Source organism: Zeus faber (genome assembly GCF_960531495.2).
Source record: "Zeus faber genome assembly, chromosome: 14".
NCBI lineage: Eukaryota > Metazoa > Chordata > Actinopteri > Zeiformes > Zeidae > Zeus > Zeus faber.
In genome coordinates, this window is record NC_137200.1 from 22,140,879 (window position 1) to 22,156,778 (window position 15,900).

The following is a 15,900-nucleotide window of genomic DNA, read 5'->3' on the forward strand; positions in this document are numbered from 1 at the left end:
GCACAGAGTGTTCTGGTCAGGTTTTCTGCCGCTCTGTCCCCCTGTGGCGCCCCCCACCCCCCCACCCTGCAGCATCCAAGGGCCCCTCGGGGCCATGTCGCCACGACAGCGGCAAGTTATATTCAGCTCGACTTAATACAAATGAAGACTACAACCTGTGGCGGAGGAAGTACTCAAGACGCTTTTATTGAAGTACAAATACTCTGACACAAAATGACTCTAGTGTGAGTAAAAAAGTTGAGACATTTGAAATACGGTCGATATTTGCTTTGAAATTTGTACGGTAAGGGTCAAACGTCCCCGAAATGTAAGTAAGTACAGATCCTTGAAAAATGCACTCAAGTCGAGTAACAAACGAAGACATGACCGTGTTTTCGGCCTGGGTTTGGAGTGTGTTTCTTCACCTGGCGGTGCTGTTGGAGGTAAACATGTTTTCCACCAGAGCAGACGATGTGATGACTGGGAGGAGCTGGCATCAGACTCCCATATGAGCTGGTTTCCAACACTGGTTACCATGGCAGCGCTGGAGATGTTCTGCGAAACCACCGAGCATCCATCATACATACCATTTTATTGATATATATAGATCTATCCGTCTGTCTGTCTGTCAGATAGATATGGATAAAGTACAGTCTTATCTTATCTCATATCCTATCTCGTAGCATACATATTTACACCTTGGACTCAGCCCTTGGCTTGACTCGAATGGTCTTTTCCTCTAATGCGGTGTGAAAAATGAGCGTGATAAAACGCGCTTCGGTGGTGATGAAGAGTTAACGGCTGATTGTGCTGAGGTGCTGGAGCATGAGGGCGCGAGGAGGAAGATGCAGCAGTGGGAAAGCTCTACAGGTTTTATATAGTCATCAAAAACGAATTTACTGTTAAATAATAAATAATAATACAATAAATAAAACATTTATTCATTTTTGTTTTTTGGGCGGTTTATTGTACATTGTCATTTTTTTGGTTTACTCTAATACAATTTTGTCTTATTCATTTTTTAGTTTTTATATCGTTTTCTGTTCATTTTAGGCTCATGTTCATTGTTAATCATTAGGTTAATTGTATATTATCAATTTATTGTGTTTAATTTAATTGTGGAGGTTTTTCTTTGTTGATTTACTTTCATAGTTTATTGATCATTTCTATGTTTATTTCACATTTGAAAAATGTTCTATCTTCAAGGTAATTTTTAGGTTAGTTGAATATTCCTTTTTTTCCTATTATCATTGTCATTACTTAATTGTTATTATTGCATGTTTTTGGATAACCGACCCCGCAATTTCCCATTCTATCTATCCATCTATCTATATCCCCATCCATCCATCCACCCAACAAGGTTACCACTTCGACAGAAAATGCTCCTCTGATCATGACAGCGTTGTGTTGGCTGGTGCAGCAAATAAACAACCCGCTCCCAGTGGTGCACATTAATGAAACACCCAGTGCCCATTACTTCCTCTGCATCATTAGTCTAATTAGCTTAACTGGGGTTGCAGCTAAATGTAGTGTAACGTCCACTTGCATCACTCAAAACAACACACTGCAATCTGCAAAAAGTGCTATATCCATAAAGATCCTTATTATATTCTTTATTTGCAAAGAGTCAATAATTAAGAGCAAATAACCGGCAAAATATTTACCAATTCCTTACCAAATGGATTGAAGGAATTGAATAATTGTAGTAATTGTGTGCTATATGCCACACTGCATTACGCATAATGGTTTTCAGGGAGCGCCAGTAAGTGGATGCTTTTCAAAGTGGACGCCTTTCTTGCTTCTTCAAATGTGACTTTTCGATCGTAAGTAATAAAGACAAGGCTATTTGTTTTAACTCCGCTGCATTCATTGCCTTTGAACTGCCAGCTATGTATTCGAACCACATCAAATAAGTGCCATATAAAGTTCATTCCTGTCACGCGTCATTACATTATTACATTTTGCAGAGAATCATTGCTGCGCTTATAACCGGGCAGAGCGACGACGTCTTCAGTAAATAAGCGCGTCATGCTCCATTCCCTTGGACTCGGAAATGCCGACGCGGTAGGTCCTACAATCGACTGTACACAAAATAAGACTCCAGCGTGGTTGCTACTGCGTCGTTTCAGCGATGTGTGACGCCGGATTGCTGTGACGTCAGGCCAATCACGTCGATATTCGGCATTTTTGCCATTCAGAATCATATGGCCGGTAAGTTTCTACTTCTCCAAAGAGAATTTTTCCGAGTTCCATCTTCAGTGGAACGCACCACAGGTCTCGCCACAGACCGTCTCTCGCCCCGCCCCCGAAGCCTTAAACCAGCCAATCAGAGCACGTCGTACGTGACGAGCGCTCTCTGCGATGACCTCATCCCCGGAGTGCGATGACGTCAAATTCAAGATGGATGGAGTCACGGCCAGCGCGCGTCCTACGGCATTCTAACTGATGCCTCGACTCCGCCGGGGGGAAGGAGAAACGCTCCGGCAGGGTGAGTTACGGGCGGCCGGGGGCGAACGAAACGGGCCGGTGGCGGCGGAGCGGGAGAGCGAAACCGAGAGACCGTCCCGCTGACGTAACTGGACGGAGAGATTGTGCGGAGGCTACAGTCCCTGTTCCTGGTTCCCGGGCCGGGCCACGCCGGAGCAGGGCCAGGGGCCGGGGCCAGCACCAGGGCCAGGGGCCGGGGGTTTCGGTTCGGGAGGACCGACGTCCGTTGGTCCAACTTTACTCCCTCCGCTCAAAACACTGTGGGACAGAACGGTTCCACCGCGGAATGATCTGCGTTCACCCAAACACCCTAGGTGTCTATCTAGACCTGGGGGGGGGGGGGGGGACTACTTTACAGGCGGAACGCCATTACCAATGGAGTGAGTGGGGCGTTTGAGGGGGGGGGGAGTGGACTCGGCCACGTCTCCTCCTCACGCGTGGTCTAATGGTGACCGAGTGAGGATTCGCCCTCACTCGGTCACCATTAGATCGTGTGTGCAGCGGTGGCGCTGGGAAACGAACCAGCCGCAGCTCGGTGATATTTTCCTATGTCACTCCGCCGCCTGCCTCTTTTTGACCACAAACATGATGTCATGTTTATACGAACCAGAGCCCTCTGCGCATGCGCCGTCAACTCTGCTTCCTGCCAGTAGTTTCCAGCCTCTCCGCTGAAGTAAGACCCCCCCCCCCGGAGAATGCATTATTTATTGCATTGTTTACCTTTTAGGAAACTTTTTTTTTTTTTCAGGGCACAGCTGAAAATGCACTGAAATGAGCTCATCTGTGTTTCGTTATTGAGATGAGATCCCAGATTGGCATTTGTCACATGCATTTGCAATGCATTTAAGTTATCACTTGATAACAACGTAAACACGTTAGCTTCAGGACCTGTAGAGTAGACAACTGCGATGTTGAGAACATCTCTCTCTCTAAATATATATATATATATATATATGTGTATATATAAAAATGTATATAAGATGTGTCATTTCAACATTTTTCCTGCAAGTATCATTTGTGTCAAAAGACAGAATCCGAGCGTAGGTGCAGTGCATTTCTTATTTCTCTGTTTCCTCACACAGACTTGGATCCGACGAATCATTTTAATACGGATATATCAAATAATTTATCACAAAATATCCAAAGCGACAAGGCTCGCTCGATTAATATTGTTTGTCTGGACAATTTTATTAATAAAGACATATATGGTTGCTCACCATATCTTTATTTTTATTTTATTTTCTATTTTTTTACACCTTTATTCTCAGTTGGGCATGAGCCCCACGGTGCTGCCACTCACTTTTAGAACTTTTGGGAGGATAAACATTTTCTTTCCTAATGCTTGTTTCTAAAAGAAAGGATTTGGGGGAAAAAAAAACAACTCCTTGCGCCTCATACTGTTTTCTTGTACCAGTAAGAAATGATGTGATCCATGATGTTATCGCCCGACTTAAGTGTGCATGACTGAATGGCATCAAGCTCCTCCTCAGTAGGAATAGATGGAGAGAAATAGGAGAAATGGTCAAGATTCAACTGCTGGTGGGCCGCGTGAGCTCATTTCCCATAAATAAATAAAACGTTTATAATTATGAATATTTTATTACCATAAAATGTTTATGATTTTAATATTTACATTTTAAAAAAGTAATCAGAGCTTATAAAACAAAGCCATGGGATTTAAGTTACGTGTAATTCTTAATTTATCTGACTTTTTTCATTCCGGATTGTATGTTATATCTCGTCATTGGCGGGGAATCGTAATCGTTGGAATACCTTTGGGTGGGCCGCAGAAGACTTTCGGAGTTTCAAATTGGGCCGCAGATTTCTTGAGTTTGTATATTTATGTGTAAAGTCTTTGAACCATCAAATCAAAACTTGCGATATCTTATCTTGTCTGTGTTTATTTGCACATACGTGAGTTTCTTCTACCCCTGCTCATGACTTCTTTACGTCCTATGAAAGAAATCAAAGACATTAGGGGCGTCCCCTAGGGACGTTAGGGGCTTAATACTCCCCTCGGTGCCCTTGACCAAGGCACTGGCGAAAAAACTGGAGTTGGTCCCGGGGCGCTGCACTGCGGCTGTACACTGCTCCTCGGGGTTGTATAGGATGGGTGAAATGCCAAGGTCAAATTTCATTCTCGATGTATCTTATCAAAATTAAAGATCAAGATTTGCCGTACATTCAGAGTATAAAATCCTATTTTCACGTTTTTATCATTTTTCTGAATCACAATCCCGCATGGAAAATGACCGTCTTCTTCTTGTTTTTCAGACACCATGGAGAGTCTGGTGCACTACAGTAATCCCTCCCACGCCCTCTCGGTGTTGGGGGTCCTCAACGAGCAGCGGCTCAGGGGCCAGATGTGCGACACAATGCTGGTGGTCGGGAACCAGAAGTACCACGTCCACCGCAGCGTCCTGGCCGCCAGCAGTGAGTATTTCCAGTCCCTGTTCACGCAGATGGACGAGGAAGACCTGAAAATCGTCCACTTGGACTTCTGCGAACCGGACGCCTTCGAGATCGTGCTGAACTACATCTACTCCTCCTCGCTCTTTCTGGACAAGGGTGGCCTGGTGGCGATCCAGGAGCTGGGCTACAGCCTGGGAATCCCCTTCCTCACCAACATCGCATCCGTCACGCCTCAGGCCTCCTACTGCGTGTCCAGGAAGAGGCTTTGCTTCTCCGAGGAGGACGGCGGTGACGGCCAGACGAGGAGCGTCATCGTGTGTCACGTCCAGAGCGAGGCGTCCGTCCCCGGTCGTTCGGTTTATCGGGGGAAGGCTTCGGAGAGGGCAGCATCTCCCCGGCCGGCCAGAGAGGTGGCAGAGTGCCCCTTGACGCCCAACTCGCACGGATCAAAATCCCAATCCGTCAACAGGAAATCGAGCGAAATCTGCGATCCCCAACGGAAGTCAGCCTATCAATACAGCTCTGTGCTGAAAGGCAAACAGTCGTTGAGGCCACAGCTCACCTCGTCTGTGTCTTTCAGCGATATGGAGATGCCGCACGCCGACTCTCAGCCCGGCGCCGAGCTGGACAGCAGAGAGGAAGAGGAGGAGGACGCACCCCTCCGCCACGCCAGAGCTCAGTTCCAGGGTCCGGCGGCCGGGCCGAGCCAGACCATCGACCGGAGCGGGCCGCTCATCAAGAGCCTGCTCCGCCGATCGCTGTCCATGGACAGCCCCGTTCCCGTGTTCTCCCCGACGCTGGAGCTCAAAGAACTGCAAAGTCGCGAGCAGTCGGTCGTCAAATTAGTGTCAAAGGTGACTGGGCCGGACTCGTCAGAACACAATGACAGCTCTAAAAAACCATCTCCTCTGATTCTCAGGTACAATGAAGGTAGCACTCAGGTAGAAGGAGATGTTTGCGTGAAAGCTGAGCCCAGCAGCCCTCTGGCTGACCCGTTGGAGATTATTCGAATTACCGTCGGAGAGACGTTGCCAGTAAATCTGAAGGATTTTCAGTCTAATTACGATCAGGGCTCAAGGCCAGACTTTGATATGTTGGGGAAAAGGAAGAGAAGGGCAGACAACAGAAGATATCCCTTCAAGAAATCCAGAGCATTAAATGAGCACCCTCCGCCTCCCGATTACGACGCGCCAGAAATGGCCCCTCAGGGCGCAAGCGTGGACAATAATGATGCTATTAGCGAGCAACGGCTGGCCAAACTTTTTAAATGCTGGAACTGTTTGAAAGTGTTCCGGTCCAGCGCCGGGCTGCACCGCCACGTCAACATGTATCACAACCCAGACAAGCCGTACGCGTGTGAAATCTGCCACAAGCGCTTCCACACCAACTTCAAGGTGTGGACGCACTGCCAAACCCAGCATGGCGTGGTGCAGAACCCAGCCTCCTCCGCCAGCTCGTCGGTGCTGGACGAGAAGTTTCAGAAGAAGTTGATTGATATGGTGCAGGAGAGGGAAATAAAGAAAGCTCTGCTTTGGAAGCTGAAGAGGAACAAGCAGGTTTTGCAGTCCCCTAAACTCGCCAAAAACCGCCCGAGAACCAACTCCATTTGCCCCTATTGTGGAAAAGTGTTTGTCTTTCACTCCCAGTATAAGCAGCACCTCAGAACGCACGCGGCCGAAGAGGCGGAACAGGTCACAGAGGCAGAGGGGGAACTTTACCAGGACCAGGAAGCGGTCATTCAGCAGACGGACACAGACGCTGAGGATTACCCTTGTAGACTTTGCAACATGAAGCTGTCGTCTGTCTTTGAGCAGGGGGACCACGAGCGAGGATGCCGACACGCCACGGTTTGCCCTTACTGCGGCCTCCGGTTCTCAAACACCACGGTGAAGAGGGACCACGAGGCTCACTGCAAATACAAGAAACTCACCTGTCTGGAGTGCATGAGGACTTTCAAGTCCTCCTTCAGTATATGGCGCCACCAGGTGGAGGTCCACAACCACAATGTGATGACTGTTAAAGACCAGATGAACCTTAAGGAGCACGAGGAGGAGGAGGAGGAGGAGTCTGAAATGCTTTCGCGTGGGCACTACAGTCCCGATCCGACAACGGAGAGAAATGCCGGGGAGAGTATCGCCTATAGCCGCTCGCCAGATCCGCCCATGTACGACTCCGAGGACTCTTCCTCCTTCGTGCCCGAGGACCTGAGCATGGGCCACTTTGGCAAGCTGGTGGTGAAGGAAGAGCCCATGGAGGAGGCGGTGTGCGAGGCGGCGAACGCGGAGGCGGCCAACAACACTCCCGAGGAGCTGGGTGTGCAGTCCTGCGAGAAGTGCGGAAACCTCTTCAGCTCCCACAAGGATCTGGAGCGGCACCAGGAGCTGCTGTGCCACATCAAACCCTTCATCTGTCACGTCTGCAACAAAGCCTTCAGGACCAACTTTCGCCTTTGGAGCCACTTCCAGTCCCACATGTCCACCGCCGACGACGCCGGAGCCAAAGAAGTCGACAGACACCGCCCGTCCTCCGTGTCCCCCTCGCCTCCCCCGACCCCTCAAACGCCCGGGTGCCCCGCAATGGAAGCCCCCGTGCCCAAACCGGCCCAGAGGCCGGACCCGCTGTCAATGGCCGCGGTGGCGGCCGAAGAGCCCGGTAGCCCCGAGCCCTCTTTGGCCAAAAGGCCCGAGGGCGAGCGCCGGCAGAGCGACCACGGTGGCTTGTTGAAGTCCAACAGCCTGGAGGCTCTTCAGGAATCGGAGACACTGTTCTATCACGCGCCTCCGCTCTCCGCCCTGACCTTCAAGAGGCAGTACATGTGCAAACTCTGTCACAGGACATTCAAGACCGCCTTCAGCCTCTGGAGCCACGAGCAGAGCCACGGCCACCTGTAGGACACCGCGCGTCGACCGGAAGCGGAATTAAATTGAATGTATAGCCTGTTTGCTTGCCTCCATGTCATGTATTCAAGTGGTCATGTGCAAAGAGAGGTGTAATGGTTACCGCGTGCAATTAAATGCTATTTAACATCTCACAAAATGAGATGGTGGTTTGTTTATGTTCCTTAGGCATTAGCAAAAATTGTTTTGTCCAATTTAGATGACCTTATTTTTCTCTCTCTCTCTCTCTCTCTTCCGTTCACCTGTTTAGCCGTTTAGATTTTGAAGTGCTTTTAATTCGATGGCCTCTGTATAATTTTACAGCTTAATCAGTCAAGTGCTTTTTGCGTAGCTCTGCTAAGGTCTCTTAATGTTGACCATAGTGGCCTCAGCATGTAGTCAGTACGCACTTTGTTCAACTTCTTAATTTCTGCCATATATTGAGGGACGTATAACCCTAAACGTACGTGGAAGGTCCTTTTTTTTTGTGTGTCTGAAATCACAGGACACGGGGGCTGCAGGACAATGAAAGATTGTATTTAAATTTGTTCCGACTCGGTAACGCTTTGCCTCGTGCATAAGATATTGTAATGTTTATTTATGTAAATACAAAGTAATGGCGCACGCGCACACACACACACACACACACACACACACACACAGAAAGTGTCAAAAGCTGTGGAAAAGAGTATATGTATGCGTCAATATTGTAGAAGAGGGACCCGTTCCTAGATCGTTGTAAGTTTTCTGGGGACCATATTCGTAGTTAGAACAGGGTAAGGAACGAAGGGGAAACTTTTAGGTGACGACGGCGACGACGACACATTCTTCTTAACTGTCAAAGTTGATGTTTTTAAATGTGAAGCGCTTTCAAGATTCAAGGAAACACAATGCGGTACGTTTTGGATTGGAAATGAAACGGCGGTGGAAGAGTCAAGTATTAAGCTTATCATTTGCGAGCGTCTCCCCCAGTAGACGCCGTCACAGGAGGTGATGGTGAAACGGCCCGCCCCGTGCCGGCACTTCTGAGAAATTATTATTTCCAAAGTAGGTAAAAACTCTGTGACGGCCATGAGTGTTGTGTAAATATTTATTTACCCTTATTATATTTTTTAGCCGATGAATTGTTCTTGACGATGCTTTTGTGGCCTTATGCAACATTAAAAAATATATATATTTTGTCTATTATTTTACATAAAAGCACAAAGTAGAAGATTTGAAAAGAATCTTATCGACTCAGGCATCCAGAGCTTTTCAAATCCAGACGTTATTCTCTCAGAGACCCATCAAGAAGATTGTGTTATTGGATCGTATTGGATTTATTCTTGAGGGGTAGAAATGCGGTGGGATTTTAGGATAGTGAAAATTGGAAAAGTCTCCTAAAAGACCCGGAACGCTCCACGGCGACGCCACAACTCCACAGACCTCTCGCAGTCAAATAAAAAATAGTTTTTTGGCATTCTGTATTGATGGTAGCGCTCCTGATTTTTTTTGTGAGGAAAATGTTTGGAAAGAGGCGTTTCAGAGAGAGAACTAGATTATTATCTGTGTATATGACAGTGTTTGTATTCTGGATTTTTGTACCTATTTTGTTAGTATACAAAAAAAAGATATTTTTTTTGTATATAATTGTGCATTCACTGCAATAATTAATATTTGTATTAGTATTGGTCGCATTATTGTTGCTTTTCTGAGACTTACAGCGGTTTTGTGTGTAAGGTATTTTCTACGGTTTTGTGCTTAATTTCCGTAATAAAGAATGACAACTGAGTATGTGACTGAGAAGGAGAAAGGCAAAATAATTGAATTCAAAGCAGCGAGTCTTCCGGATACTAAATACTGTCTGTCTGAACTGTCTTTTATGAATTACAAATATATGTGTGTCCAATACATTTTAGGGGGGACCCACACAATATTAGGAAGGGGGTTTTGAAGTTGTGGCTGATAGGCGTGTACACACACACGTGTGTGTGTGTGTGTGTGTGTGTGTGTGTATACACTACTCACAAAAAGTTAGGGATATTCAGCTTTCGGGTGAAATTTCAGGATGAACCTAAAATGCACTATAAACTTTACAGGTGAACTTAATTTGACCTTCTCTAAACTTTTAAAGCACATGTCCAACTGTTCAGTGTTTCAGTACTTTTTGCACAACTTGCTCTTCTCTAACAAGGAGCTGAACGGCAAAATTCACAACAGGTGTTTGATCCATGAATCGACCAATACGTTTCCTGGTTCAATTAGAATTGGTATTTAAACAGTCCTCTTCATCATGCTGTTCACGTTTTAACATCATGAGACCAAGACGACACATAACAACTGATCAACAGTACCTCACCACTGAGGCTTCAAACAGGATGTTCTCAGAGGGAAGTGGCCACTGAGCTTAGAGTGTCACAGAGTGTCATCAGCAGCTTGCAACAGAGACTGGAAGAGTCACAGAAAGGCATAGAAGTGGACGTCCTTTGGCCACATCCCACACTGATGAGCGCTTTATTGTGAACAGTGCCCTGCGGAACCGGATGATGATGCCACTCAACTCCAGGCACATTTAAGGGAGGTGAGAGGCACCCAAGTGTCACCTCAGACCATTGGAAACCGTTGACATCAGCGTGGTCTGCGTGCTAGACGACCTGCAAGGGTACCTGACCACACCACCAGGCACAGGCATCATTGTCTTGCACGGGCCAGGGAGCATTTACGCTGGACGAGGGACCAGTGGCCTCAGTGCTGTTCTCTGATGAAAGTCGATTCACGTTGAGCAGAAATGATGGCCGCCAACGATGTTGGAGACGTCAAGGAGAGCGCTACGCATCAGCCACCTTCGTCACCAGACGAGCCTTTGGTGGTGGTGGTGGTGTTACAGTGTGGGCAGGTGTGTGTAGTCAATACAGAACTGTCCTACACTTTTTGAATGGTACAGTGACAAGCACATACTACCTGAATAACATCATTCATCCAGTCATTGTGCCCCTGCATGACCAACACAGGCCTCATTTCATCTTCATGGACGACAAGGCTGCAGCTCATCGAGGTCGCATCATTAGGGAACGGCTGCTGGAGACTGGGGCACCTCAAATGGAGTGGCCTGCACTTTCTCCAGACCTGAATCCCATAGAATACCTATGGGATCAGCTGAGTCGCCGTGTAGAGGCTCGTAACTCTGTACCCCAGAACCTCAATGACCTGAGGGCCGCCCTTCAAGAAGAGTGGGGGGCCACGCCTCAGCAGACAATAAGTCGACTTGTGAACAGCATGAGACGTCGTTGTCAAGCTGTAATTGATGCTCAAGGGCACATGACAAGTTATTGATGTCATTGACATTTGTTGTTGTGGTAAAGCCACCACTGTTGTTAGTTTTGTTTCATTAAATTGTTTGAGATGAGGAAATCACCATTGCATGCTTCTACTTAAATGCCCTACTTTCATGATATATCACTGTAGCATGAACTTTTTACATTTTCCATAAATTTCACCCAAAAGCCAAATATCCCTAACTTTTTGTGAGTAGTGTATATACATACACACACACACACACAGACGTTTATATATATATTTTTTCCTACCCTACTAAAAATTTCTAAATGCAATATGCACCTTGAGAGTTATACTGTGTGTGTGTGTGTGTGTGTGTGTGTGTGTGTGTGTGTGTGTGTGTGTATATATATATATGTATATATTTAAAAAGAACATTTCATCCATTTCGACCGAATGTACGGAACCAAAGCACGGCTGCGTAAAACAATAGCAATAAGGATGTTTCTCAATGATATTTGAGCTGGAAATCTGGGGATCTAATTTGGCAAACTTCTAGACTGGAAATCCTGTCCGCCCCGTGTGTCAGGTCACAGTCACACCAAAAACGTGTGGAGAGGAAGTTTTCACTCGGGTGAGAGGAAATCCTTTTCCCTACTCGGGTGTTTTTTGTCTGATATTACGCAAAACTTGTTCTCTGATGGAAACTGTGGAGACCCGGGAATGACGAGTGGTACGAAGCCGACCGGATCACAATGAACCAAAAAACTCACTCCGTTAACGGTCGTGATAAATATTTATTTTTTCAAAAATGTACACAATCTTGGATTTCCTTTTATCTGTCATTGTGACAATAACATTTCTACACTCGGGTTGTGTTTGAAACAAAAAGAAAGCCCGGTTGTATGAAGGGACCTGGAAACACATGAGGAACAGAAATTAAATCTTGCAGAAAGCATGTCCTAGGTCAGTGTTTCCCAACCTATTTTTTTTTAAACACACTTTTTCCAACCACTAAAAAAAACAAACTTATTATTATTTATTTATTATTATTATTATTATTATTATTATTATGGCCTACTAATAGTTGAAACTCAAGCTTTTTTTCTGATGAACATAGCTGCTATCCTGGCTTGCTTGTTGAATGGGTGCAGCCTTGCAATTTTGATCTTGCAACACAAGAGCTAATTGCTTGTTTTTATTTCAAGTGGAATTTGAAAAATGTTCACGACGCCACCCGGCGAGGTCTCTGGTTGAAAAACACTGTCCTAGAAACATGGAATAGGAAGAAGTACAGTGTCATAAAGGAGGTTGGTTCGCACATCATCATATAGCGTGTGAGCCAATGATAGCCGTCAGATGTGGCTTCGGGAGGAACCGTACGGAAAGTGTCCCCTCACAGGGCCAGGGTGTCTTTGATCAGCCTCCTCATGGTGGTGCTCACCGAGGTGCCCAGCGAGTCGGTGATCTGGTACGTGATCTTGTACAGGTAGGGCTGCACGTCTCGCAGGCTGGTGTCAAACACATTATCCACCTCCGACTGGGTCGGCATCTTGGGGAGGTACTCGTGGCGGTTGATCACCTCCACCACGTTGATCACCTTCTCGCCCAGCTTCTCGCCCACCTTCTCGCGGCAGATCTGCCGCTCCTGCTCATTGGCCAGGTTCACCACGTTCACCTTCATGCTCCACACCTCCCACGGAATGCACTCGTCGGAGAAGGGCCAGCGGGACTTCTTCTTCTGGTAGAACTCCAGAGAGATCTGACCCATGCCGTCACTGCCGGAGTTGCTCAATGCGTCCTGTTTGGGAGGAAAAAAAAAAAGAAAAGAAAAAAAAAAAAAACAGTCAAAAAAAAGCAATACAAAATATAGAGAATATACAAAATGTGTTCTATGTACAGGATAAATTCAAAGGCCATGAGAGGGGCTAAGTGTAAGTGTGGATGTGGGTAAAAAATATCTCGATGGATATACTGTACAGAATGTGTGTGTGTGTATATATATATATACACACACACACACACACACACACACACACACACACACACACACACACACACACACACACACACACACACACACACACACACACACACACACATTAAAAACCCTTCCTAATATTTTATAGATCCCCCTCGTTCCACCAAAACAGCTCTGACCCGTGGAGGCATGGACTCCACCAGACCTCTGAAGGTGTCCTGTGGTATCTGGCACCAAGACGTTGGCAGCAGATCCTTTAAGTCTTGTAAGTTGCGAGGTGGGGCCCCCATGGATCGGGCTTGTTGTTCCAGCACATCCCACAGATGCTCCATCGGATCAGACCCGAATTTGGAGGCCAAGTCAACACCTTGAGCTCTTTGTCATGTTGCTCAGACCATTCCTGAACAATATTTCAGTGTGACAGGACACATTATCCTGCTGAAAGAGGCCACTGCCATCAGGGAATACCGTTGCCATGAAGGGGTGTATTTGGTCTGCAACAATGTTTAGGAAGGTTGTACGTGTCAAAGTAACATCCACATGAATGCCAGGACACAAGGTTTCCCAGCAGAACATTGCCCTGAGCATCACACTGCCTCTGCTGGCGTTCCTTCTTCCCATAGTGCATCCTGGTGCCATCTCTTCACCAGGTAAACGACGCACACGCACCTGTCCATCAGTGATTCATCAGACCAAGCCACTTTCTTCCATTGCTCCATTGTCCAGTTCTGACGCTCACGTGCCCCTTGTAGGCTTTTTCAGCGTTGAACAGGGGTCATCACGGACACAACGGCTACACAGTCCCATACGCAGCAAGCTGTGATGCACTGTGTGTTCTGACACCTTTCTATCATGGCAGCATTAACTTTTTCAGTTATTTGTGCTCCAGTAGCTCTTCTTGTGGGATCGGACCAAACTGGCTGGAATTCACTCAACACGGGCATCAATAAGCCTTGGGCCCCATTACCCTGTCAACGATTCACGGGTTGTCCTTCCCTGGACCACTTTTGGTAGGTACTAACCACTGCATATGGGGAACATCCCGGTATGACCTTGCCCATTTTTTCTTCTTGCTTCCTTCACATCAACGTCAAGAACTGACTGTTCACATGCTGCCTAATATATCCCACCCCTTGACAGGTGATAAGATGATCAATGTTATTCAACAACTGTCAGTTGTTTAATGTTGTGGCATATATATATAATATATATGGTATATATGGAATACATATGGTATATACGGCATATATATTGATGTATATAAATATATATTTTATTACTAAATGATCACAGTGTCCAAGTCTTTTAGAGAAATAGAAAACCAAATTCGAGAAAAATACAAGTTATTTAGGCAAGTCCTGACACGGCATTCTGGTGACGTCATTGAGTTCGCCAAACCCAACGGCACTGTAAAATCAGCTCTGACGCAGGACTCAACTGACGTCTTGGTTCGTTCCCGGCGAGGTGAGAATCAACGATCAGGAAGGACCACGGCCCTTTACCTTAAACTCGGCCACGGCCTTCCCGATCGCCCGGTCGAGCTCGTCCGATGACACCCGGACGAAGGTGAAGTGGATGAAGTCGCAGTCCACGTCCTGCGTACCCACGGTGCCGATGGAGTAGGTGCCCTCCTGCTTGTAGTGGAACTTGCCGGTGCTGCGGTGCAGCAGCACGGTGTGCAGCAGGGCCAGCAGGGCCTCCTCCACCTGGCGGGCCTCCAGCGTCAGCTCCAGCAGCTCCGAGCGACAGTTCATCGTTGTTGTGAACGGGGTCTCGCTTCCATTTAGAGATCAGTCGCTTAAATTTTTTAATTGTTGTATTTTTTTTTTTTAATTTTTAATCTCCAGTACCCGACGAGGGTTGGTGCTCTACAGTGACGGCAGTGGCTACCGCTGCTCGGTGTTGTTGTTGTTGTTTACCTCTGACGATAATAAACGTGGCTAGCGAACTGGCCACTTCCGGTACTGCTGTGACGGTGACGAGCTACGGTGTCCGGACAGGGACACGGTTTTTTTGTTGTTTTATTTTACTTCCGCAAAACGGGGAAAACTATTTTTGGGTTGTTTTTGTCGACTTGAACTTTAACAATAAAATCTATAATTCTGTTCGTAAACGACAATCCATGATAAACTAACTTTACGTTTATTACGTATTTTCGAGAAAAAATTATAAAATAATATATCCTGTATCCTGATGTATAAAATAACTCATTGTTTGTATAATTTGTAAAAAGTAAAATAAAAAATGCTATATATATATATATATATATATATATATATATATATATATAATTATATGCTGCTAATTATATGCAAGTTTAACTAAATATTTTCATTTTTTGCCTTTCTTAATTATGTGTGAAATTGTTATGCAAAAAAAATATAGCATCGAATATATATATATATTCGATGCTATATATATTTTTTTTTTTTATTAATTATTTTATTAATTTTAATACATATATATGAGTAAGAAAAAAAGCTATATGTGTTTTTTTTTCTTCTTCATAATATAGAAATACAGACATCATTTGTAGGAAAATGACGCCCGGGTGCCAGCAGATTTTTACATGCGTAAACTAAAGATGTCTCCATGCAGACTGTCGATGTAGACGTTATTAAAAGGTTGATTCTTTTCGAAATTGAAGATTAATGACGTACACTATCATAACCATCGATCGTGTATTTCGAACAGCACTGTCTTGATTATAGCGTTATATATATATGTATATGTTACACTCGTGTATTAATTGCTTAGCTATTTTTTAATATAATTTCTTAAATTGTAGTTAAACCCATTAGCTCTGTTATCCTTTAGCCTTTTTTTATTATAATTGTTTCGTTATTATTTTCTTTTGTATAACGCCTTAATGTATATTACCCTTGTTTATGAAACGTGCTCCATATGTTT

General features: G+C 45.6%; 3 protein-coding genes across 3 annotated transcripts in view; 2 read left to right on the forward strand and 1 right to left on the reverse strand.

Annotated features, from left to right (window-relative positions):
* Positions 1-2,390: 2,390 nt before the first annotated feature.
* On the forward strand, positions 2,391-9,518 carry zbtb21 (zinc finger and BTB domain containing 21). The gene is made up of 2 exons (XM_080013624.1): positions 2,391-2,467; positions 4,741-9,518. The coding sequence occupies exons 1-2, from the start codon at positions 2,425-2,427 to the stop codon at positions 7,767-7,769; spliced, it is 3,072 nt and encodes a 1,023-aa protein (XP_079869750.1). The 5' UTR covers positions 2,391-2,424; the 3' UTR covers positions 7,770-9,518.
* A 2,268-nt stretch (positions 9,519-11,786) lies between these two features.
* atg101 (autophagy related 101) lies at positions 11,787-14,940 on the reverse strand. Its single transcript, XM_080014364.1, has 2 exons — positions 14,493-14,940; positions 11,787-12,810 (listed from the first exon to the last, which is right to left on the reverse strand). The coding sequence occupies exons 1-2, from the start codon at positions 14,742-14,744 to the stop codon at positions 12,406-12,408; spliced, it is 657 nt and encodes a 218-aa protein (XP_079870490.1). The 5' UTR covers positions 14,745-14,940; the 3' UTR covers positions 11,787-12,405.
* A 634-nt stretch (positions 14,941-15,574) lies between these two features.
* Positions 15,575-15,900, forward strand: part of c2cd2 (C2 calcium dependent domain containing 2) — a gene marked incomplete at its 5' end in the record, with an annotated part of 24,283 nt that continues 23,957 nt past the window's right edge. The window contains one exon of the mRNA XM_080013523.1: positions 15,575-15,597. Coding sequence (XP_079869649.1) covers positions 15,575-15,597 — 23 coding nt within the window. The remainder of the gene's footprint in view (positions 15,598-15,900) is intronic.

Coding starts and splice junctions, on each gene's coding strand:
- zbtb21 (XM_080013624.1), top strand. CDS start 2,425: ATGCCTCGACTCCGCCGGGGGGAAGGAGAAACGCTCCGGCAGG. Junction 2,468..4,740: donor AGGAGAAACGCTCCGGCAGG/GTGAGTTACGGG, acceptor CTTGTTTTTCAG/ACACCATGGAGAGTCTGGTG.
- atg101 (XM_080014364.1), bottom strand. CDS start 14,744: ATGAACTGTCGCTCGGAGCTGCTGGAGCTGACGCTGGAGGCCCGCCAG. Junction 12,811..14,492: donor AGGCCGTGGCCGAGTTTAAG/GTAAAGGGCCGT, acceptor CCTCCCAAACAG/GACGCATTGAGCAACTCCGG.